Source organism: Populus euphratica, unplaced genomic scaffold (genome assembly GCF_000495115.2).
Source record: "Populus euphratica unplaced genomic scaffold, PopEup_1.0 scaffold28.1, whole genome shotgun sequence".
Classification (NCBI taxonomy): Eukaryota; Viridiplantae; Streptophyta; class Magnoliopsida; order Malpighiales; family Salicaceae; genus Populus; species Populus euphratica.
Window position 1 is genome coordinate 1,387,920 of NW_011499862.1, and position 8,929 is coordinate 1,396,848.

The 8,929-nt window shown below is 38.3% G+C and overlaps 1 protein-coding gene and 1 long non-coding RNA gene across 2 annotated transcripts; one reads left to right on the plus strand and one right to left on the minus strand.

Moving 5' to 3' along the window:
• On the plus strand, positions 1-1,882 carry LOC105125135 (uncharacterized). Its single transcript, XR_842186.1, has 2 exons — positions 1-818; positions 1,531-1,882. It is a non-coding gene; the product is annotated as an uncharacterized LOC105125135 (long non-coding RNA).
• Positions 1,579-8,234, minus strand: LOC105125134 (kinesin-4-like). Its single transcript, XM_011025437.1, has 19 exons — positions 7,773-8,234; positions 6,921-7,087; positions 6,691-6,834; positions 6,333-6,569; positions 6,177-6,248; positions 6,025-6,093; positions 5,822-5,896; positions 5,536-5,667; positions 5,379-5,460; positions 5,205-5,300; positions 4,928-5,104; positions 4,740-4,846; positions 4,474-4,652; positions 4,219-4,380; positions 3,859-4,112; positions 3,609-3,772; positions 3,169-3,369; positions 2,274-2,806; positions 1,579-2,052 (listed from the first exon to the last, which is right to left on the minus strand). The coding sequence occupies exons 1-19, from the start codon at positions 7,903-7,905 to the stop codon at positions 1,923-1,925; spliced, it is 3,114 nt and encodes a 1,037-aa protein (XP_011023739.1). The 5' UTR covers positions 7,906-8,234; the 3' UTR covers positions 1,579-1,922.
• Positions 8,235-8,929: the final 695 nt, after the last annotated feature.

An 8,929-nucleotide genomic window follows, 5' to 3' on the forward strand; every position in this document is an offset into this window, starting at 1 on the left:
GAAAGAGGTGTCAGGGCAGAGTAGTCTTTAGAGGAGAATAAAGGGGAAATGGATAACAGAAAAAAGAAGAAGGAGAAGAAGCTGGGATTGCTTGAATCTTCCAGCCTTCAATCCCTGCCTGCCTCAGAATCCAAAGGGGCTGAAAATTACAACGGGGGACAAAATCCACAGGGGGCAACATCGGTGTTGAAGGGGGGATGCTGTCTTTGATGGTATTTTCCATATATATATATATATAAGGCGTTCTCTTATTGGGTCCCACTTAGGGCTTACCCACTCATTCCAATAGGGTCCCAACCCCCAGCTGGAAAGGTTGACATGGATCCACAAGCAAGTGGATGTTTGGTGGCCGGAGAGCAAAGCTACAATGACTTGGAAGTGTGTGGAGAAGCATGCACTCTCTTTCTGCTGTGGACACATGGGCTCCTCTTTCAGTGGCATGGACTGCACATATCCATCATATCTAAACCATTGAGAACAAGGAACAGATGCAGATACAGAAAGATTGCAGCCCAGATGAAGTCATCATTCATGGTTGAAACGCTTGTTCAAGTCGTCAGTGTTGTGTATGACTGCAGCTAAGGAACTGTATATCGCTGCTGACAACTTTCTGAGGGAAAAGTACCTGCATTGAATATCAACGCAAGAGGAAATTAGTGACAGAGAGACACGGTTAGATGAATTTATGAAGCCCCACGTAGCCGCCTGAACCCACGGTTGAAATCATGGCCTCTTCTTTTCGCAGCCCAGAATGTATAATCTTCTAAATACATTCTTCTTCAAGCTGGCTGGGAGAAAAAGGTGTCCTTCAATTACTTGTGAGTAGCCCTTTTTCATGGATATTTTCTGCCTTCGGCAAATTAACAAGTCATGGTCCTTTCCTAAACACTCAGTTTTTACTCGTTAGTCGTTATAAATAGATGAGCATTTCAATCTATATATATATATATATATATATATATGCATGCAGTCCTGCCTCCTCTACCGGCTTCAAATGTGGCATGCAGCAACATTACTGAATCTGACACGCACACACATGCTTAAGATACAAACTGACTGCAGCATTAATTCTGATTATACATTTCCAAATGCCATGTGTATTCTTGTTGCGAATAGTAGACAAAGACTCCATTTACTAGCTGCTAGCTTGAACAAAATTAAATTTATGACCAGAAGAAAGAAAGTGTGTAGCTAGCTAATTAGCCAATCAGGTAGGGTTTGGAAAACGACAGAAAACAGAGTGGCAGCTAAGTTGTTGGGAAATCATGAAAATGGGAAAAAAAATTATAAGATTTTACTTAATACATGAAAACCATGCATATACCATTGACAACTTCCAAACAAGCAATTGCATTGAAATTATGGATTGCACTTTCTTTATGAAGGCCCAACGTGAGTCAACCTGCAGGTACACTACTTGTTGTTTTGTTGTACCAGCTTCAACATCAACTGCTTTGTTATCTGTAGCTGCCATTTCCTCTCTTTTACAAGCATAAAAGTGGTGAAGCTATGTTGTTAATTTGGCAGCAGGAGAGACAGTGAAGGAAAATATTGGATTTCTATTGACAAGATCAGTGGAGACCTAGATAGGGGATGTGACAAAAACTGGAATGCAGGTGGTTAAGTTTGTTACTACCAAATTGGACTTCGATTTGACTTTTGTTTATGATCCAAAAAGGATAACATTTAATAACACAAGATGTCAAAGAATTCACAAGATGAACACTCATATAAACAAATTGAAATTTGGGACGACGGGACCACGTAAATCTCACGATCACCACCACAGAAACGCAGGCAACAGAAATCATTGCCACTCAACTCTTTTCTCTTCACTCTATCTCCATTTCTCTACAACTCTATGATAGTTACACAAAAAATGAAAAAAAAAAAGATAAATCACCAAGCCACTTCCTTTGATATCACTTTGCATGCCCAGTTTTCCTCTTTCCGTCGACAGAAACTAGCTGCCTTCCGGGTTTGTTTAGGCCTGGACTCACCCCATTTGGTAGTTTCCTTGACGGTGAAGGAATTAGTGATGGAATTAAACTCCTGGTAACAAAACCAGAAAAAAATGTAGTAAATATTCTGTTGAAAAAAATTTAAAGCGGGAGTCCTAAGAAAGTTCTAGTCTGGGAAAAAAATAAATGGCAGTGGTATCTCTAGTTCTAGAAGCTTTACATGTTGCAAGTAATGCGTGCATCGATCTATAAGTTTAAATGACCAGAAATGCTGCTCAGAGAAAAGTGATCAGTAATCAGACAGCTTATTACCTTGTTTCTGTGCTCTTGAATCCCCTAGGAGTAGTAGTCTTCTTTGTTTTAGATCCCAAAACATTGGGGTTGGGAAGGCTGCTCATTCTAGGGATATTAGATTGCCATAGCAAGTCTGGCTCAGAAGAATCACTTGTTGCAGCCTCGAGTTCGTCAGACTCATCGGTGGATGCCATTTCAAACCTACCCCTCTGAGCATCGTACTCTTGGCTGTCCCTTGTATTTGGTGAAGATTTGCAGAGTTTTTCTGGGTAAATCTTCGAAGGGTCTCGAGCATAACTCTGATAAAACATCTCAGGCGACTGTATGCTGTCTACTTCCCATTGTCCTGCAGGATTTTCATCTCTGTTTGCACTGTCAAGCCTGTTCACCATGACCTTGTCAACCCAGTCACCAGACACTGATTCTCTATCATCCTCCTTTCCACTCATCGAAGGACAGGAAGCAGGTAGCCATGGAGGTGAATACATTATCAAATCTTGGGGATCCAAGCTTCTTCGCCTTCTTGCAACAGACGAATAGTTGTTCCTAACCTGCAGATCATCAAATCAGTATGTAAATTTTGGTCATGAATATCAACTTTATTCTTTGATGGACGGCTACATCGGGAAAACATATGCATAATACAAACACACAGTACAATCATTTTAACATGATGTTTGAGATGATTGTCTCATGATAAAATGACATGTCTTAGTTTAAGTAGTAAAATAAGCATTATCCAAATTATTAGATGGGAATTCCAACATTAACAGATGCGTAACCTTGGCAATTAAACATAAATCAGGTGCACAACCTCAATGCTCAGGCAATATTACTCAATAAACAAATGTGTTTATAACAAAAAGCAGTGTTCAAATAATCAATTTCGGTCACTGGTTATGTTAACTTTTACCTCTGAATTACCATTCTCCATCTGCCTATGACCGCTTGTTAAGCTACCTGCACTTGTTATGCTACCTGCACTCTGCCAACTGTGAGAAGGAGAAGGCAAACCAGACTTCATTTTAAGTCTTTCCGGGGTGCTGGATCGAGAATGATGTGAGTGTTCTGACTCTACTTCCTTCGATGCTAAGGCTGCTTTGAGATTAGCAATCTGAAACCGGACAATGTTATAAGTGACTCGCGGTATTTCTTGTGGAAAAAGCACATGAGAGATAACAAGCCAGTCAATAATAACAGAAATGGGTACTCCAAGACATACCCTATGAAAGAGATGCTGATAATAGGCAAACATGTCATTTTCTTATGTAATGTATGAAGACATAAATTGAGGCCAATTCTAAACTTCATCTGAAAACCAAAAAAAGAAAGATGAGGCGCATAGAGTAGAACCTGCTCTTTCAGCTCCTTCGCCTCTGAACTATCTTTATTAACTCGAGCAGCACCAAGCTCAACAGTGGCAACCCTTTCAGCAAATTTAAGTGTACTAATTGTTTCTCCAAGAGCATCAGTCTCGGGACTTATGTGCACAAACATGAGCGTCTTAGCCTGCCCACCTGGTGGTTATTGAGAACAGAAAAATAGTTGGGATGGGATTAGATTATAGAAAGCAGGGAAATAGAATGTCCTTGGTTAATCTTACCAAGTGAATCTTGTAGTAGTTGGGTAAGTTTGCTGTTCCGGTAGGGAACGTGTGAGTTTTTTTGAGCAAGAGAGGCAATCACATCTCCCAAAGCAGAAAGAGATTTATTGATATGCTGTGCTTCCTTTAATCTATCTCCTGTCACCTCAGATTTGTCAATCCGTTCACTTCCTGCCAGGTCAACAAGATGCATTGAACCACGGATTACTGTTCCAGATGCCAACTCTCTCCCTTGAACATGAACTGTCAGGCAGCTGCAAACATGGGCCAGTTATGAGTTTCGTTTGGTTAAGCACTATATATTATTGAAATGGTTTTCCAAAAATCACACTTGCAACATGGAACATTCATTAAGCACACCTATGGGATCGACTGCTGCGATCGTTCATTGCTGTAGCGCTAACTGCACGATTCCTGTGCCCAGTGTTCATCAAATTTAAGACGTCAGATGGTGATGATACAGTTACAAGACTTGCTTCTGGTACATTAATTCCATTCTGAGAACTGTTTCGAATTTCTAATGTTTACAGGAGTTAAGAATCCAAGTAGAAAGGTAAGCTGGATTGAAGAAAAAGACATTATTTTAATGAAAGAAAGTAGTGTCATGAAGGATATCTTCTGTTAACACCCTCAGTTACAAGGAGATCCCTCACTTGCTCGTTGTAAATCTCAAGCATTTGGACAGAGATATCATAGCAAATAACTTCCTTTCTTTGATCTGAAAGGAGAAATAGATCGCTTAATGCCCTGTAGTTTACACCTAGACTTTCCTCTGTGAGCTCCTTGGGACCGGTCTGGAAAATGAAACAAATGAAGTTAAATGAGTAACCAAAGGGTTAACAAAAATCCATGTTTTAATAAAGGTACATGAATCCTCTCACCATAGTATATGTCTTTCCGGATCCAGTTTGACCATATGCAAATATACACACGTTGTAACCATCAAGAACAGAACGAATCAGAGGCTGGGTGTCTGCAAATACCTCCTCTGCAGGAAAGCCAGGAGTTAAGAATTTTAAATAGGAAAACTGATAGGAATGAAAAGGAACCCGAATGAGGCCTCACTAACCTTGAGTTGCCAAAGGACCGAAAACCTTGTTGAAGCTGAATGATTTGCGTCCCTCTTTGCCATATTTTGAAGGGGTGCTAATTGTGATGTTCCCTTCATCTATGTGATCCACCGTACTAAAACGACTTGCTTGCCCAGTCAAAAAGGGTCTTACTCGGCAATATACTCTAATATTTCCTAATGAAATATGTTCATTTCCATTAAATTTAGTGAAGGAAGAAACTTAGTATATGAGTGCAATAAAGCCATGGAATCGGAATTTAAATATCCGGTATACCTTTCAGGTCCTGCACTTGATTGTATAACTTGCGATTCTCCTCGAGGACTCTCTGGTAGCCTGAAGCTGCATGAGCTAGACCATGCAAGTGCTTACCTGTTTCAAGAAACTAGTGGTGATATAGATTACTCTCCTCTAACAACCTGGAATGAGTGTGCAGAATATCAATTTTACCTAAATTGTTGAACTCCTCCACATATTTCATTTGCAAAAGGTGCATTCCTTCTTTCGTAGCATAAAGAGTAAGTTTCAGTTCCTGCAGGCACCATCATTTTTCACTGATTAACATCTTGTGGAGAGGTAAAAAGACTTCAACTTACTGAGACATTACCTTAATGTCTTGTTGTTGTCGTTCAACCATCGCTTGCTGTTTCAAAAGCTGGTCTTCTGATTCCTCATGAGGAGTGCCCTTATGATGGCAGCATTCCCGTGTATTGATTTGTGTGGAAGTTTCTTCTTCCATCTTAACCATAGCATTAGCAAAAGAAAATGTCACCCAATTGGTCTAAAAAATTCAGAGCCTCGATAAATGTAAACAGCACCATTCTAAATTACATTCCAAGTTATGCAACTGCATTGCATGAGTGAAACATTCATATTGCAAGCCAAGCGCATACCCTTGTATCACTTGAAGTTCTTGAAAGAGGCATGTCAGGGCTAGCTACTTCCATATCCTTTGCTGTTATTTTCGTCTGTCAGATTCGCATTAATGATGAGCCACTTAGATTTCTTAGCAATAGTATGAAGAGGTAACTTTTCAGTGCTCACAGATAAGGGGAGAGGAGGGGTAAATATCATTCTAACAAACATAATAGCTCACCTGCTCATTCTGGCTCACCAACCGACGCTCAAACTCCTCCATGACTTTGTTTAGCATAGACTCTACTATCTGTTTCCAATCAAAATGCTATGATTTTCTGACAAGTTTCTTTTGCATCTACTTTAGAGGATAACAAGCATTAGAACACTTACATTAGGTATTTCTTCTTGCTTCCTGTTTGAAAGAGCTGCACGGACAAGCATATTCAAGGAACGAGAGGCACCCTGCACATACTTCTGATTGCTACTTGCCTTTCTAAATTCGTAAAAAAAAAATTGAAAAAAATAAAAATTGAAAAGTTCACTTACAGCTTCACTGAGGTCATTGAATTGTTCATCAAATGAAGACGGATCACCACTGCATGCCCGAGAGAAGGAATTCTTGAAAGGCTCGGAATTTTTTCGCATGAAGGGTTTCCCACCCCCGCAGGTTGAGGGTTTCAAATTTCCTCCATATTTCCATGTCCCTATCCCACCACTCAGTTTCCAATCACTATATGATTTGAGTGCTAGAATACAGTTCACTACCCTTGCAGATTTTCCTCCCTGGAAGTTAATGATACAAAAGAATATCACTGCAGGAAGACGACTCTCACAATGCAATAGAAGATTAGCATGGTTTTTTCTAGATTTTCTGTTCTGTTTCTACCTGAACTTACACTCTCACCTGTTCCAAATCAGAGGCTTCAAAGGTTGGAATTCCCATTTCCTCAATAGCTACCAGGAAGTTTCTCACATTTTCGAAGTACTGAAATGCTGATAAAGCTGCCCCATCAGGAACTTCAACAGAATCACCAGGACCTTCCACTACCTACGGACAATACAGATCACCAAAACCGACTAATAAGTATAACTATCCCCGAAACATAATGAAATAAAAACCAGGTTGAATGAGACCTTTGGAACTGCTCCAGGTTGAACCTTGTTAAGGACGTTACATAAGATTATCCCACTTCGCAATCCAAGCCTGAATTCTTCTTCAGAGGGCTCAGCTGGCAAATCTTTACCCCCAACAACTCCCACTGTTTTTCGAAGCCACCCAGCTGCTTCATACCTTCTCAAGGCTGCAAACCAATACAAAAATGTAAAATCACCAAACTTCTCTTTTTTCCTTTTCTTCTTTTACGGAAAAATATGTATCGAAACCAAATTTGGATATTTAAAGGCCTCCTATTCTGATTCCAATTTCGCTACAACAATTCCATCTAACCACACATGATGGGAAGTCCTCAGTGAATAAAAGTACAAGGAACAAGCACCATGAAAGAAGTAATTACAAGAAATCTCTAGACGTGAAAAAAGTTTCATCTAGATACTGCCTCAATGACCATCAATAAGAGATGAAACACATAAACTCAAATTATCAGGCTCAAAGGAAGAGCTTTCTCAATATTACTACAAAAATTTCTCAGGCAGCCAAAATCCACGAATCTAGCCGAGAAACACTATCAATAACAATATAGATCACATAATCCGCGACAAATCCTTAAATTCTACAAATTTCAATTCCATGATGTGCATTAATCCAACTTCTACGAATCAACCACCTAATCTATAAAATTCAACAGCCTAAACATAAATTCGTCATAGATCATCAAGATTCCACAAAAATGAATTCAAAACACAGACCGTAAGTTTCTCAAGCATCCAATCATCAAAGAACATAAACAAAAAGGCTTGATCAAATTCAATCAAAATGTTCAGCAAAGAAATAAATGATCAAGGAAAAGATTGATATATATATCATACAAGCTTCTTCAGCTTTTCTTGAAGCCACCAAATCAACACCTCTTGGTCGAGCTCCAATATTTTCTTGAAGCATATCCTCTACAACAGAAGCAACAGAGAAAGGCCAAACTTGTTGTTGCTGCTCTGTTGCCATTCTTTTCTTTTCTTTAAAAATACCACCACCCCACAACAACAAAATCCAATCTTAACAATTCTAAAGATCTTACGTCAAAAAAACCAATTCAAGATTTTCCCGTTTAACCTCAAAAAACGCCAATAAAAGTGAAAAGTCTGTATATTTCTATGTATACAATGCAATGTGTGGATAGCTGTTGTTCTTGTTGTATTCTTTGAGAGAAGACAAGAAATGTGGTGTTTCTCTAGATCTATAAAGAAGGTTTTCTTGAATTATAAGGAGGGAAAGAGAGAGAATTTTCCCGGGAAAAATTTCTCTCTTTACTTTCTCTGTGGTATTGGTTTCTTTTCTTTCTCTTTCTCTATCTGTTTGTGTTGTTGCTGAGTCTAATATTGAAGAGAGAAGGGCTGCCCGAGCCTGGTTCCGAACCTCCCGGTTTGGGCTGGTTTATAATTTTTGTAGGGTATAGAGAAAGTGAAGGGCTAATTTTTACCTTTATATATTATTCAGAATACTATTTATTGCTCACTTTTTTTGTATTTTTAAAACAAAAAAAAAACATTTACCTATTCAGAATATAATTTTTTTCTTCTTTAGTGAACTTGAGAAAAATCAAAGAGTTTATTTACTTTTTCATGCCTATATATATATATATATATTTTTCTAATCACATTTTATAAAAAAAAAATATTCTCATTTAAAACAATTCATTTATGATTAAAAAAATAATATTCCACGATCTTTCGTGGAATTCCAATCCATTTTAATAACAAAGGGAGTACGTAAAATCAAGTTATCATTTGAGATTGATAACACTTGGTATCATGTCTTAATTTTTTATGTATAATTATAATACTTGTATCATGTCTTAATTTTTTATTTCTAAATTCTCGGTTTTTTTGCATCAAAATAATAATCAAATATTATTTAATTGTTTATCAAGAAATCCCTTCACTCTATATATATATATATATGATTTTGTTTTCCGCAGCAAACATGATTTCTCCCTCACCTCAAATAAAAGTAGATCAAAGGAATCGAT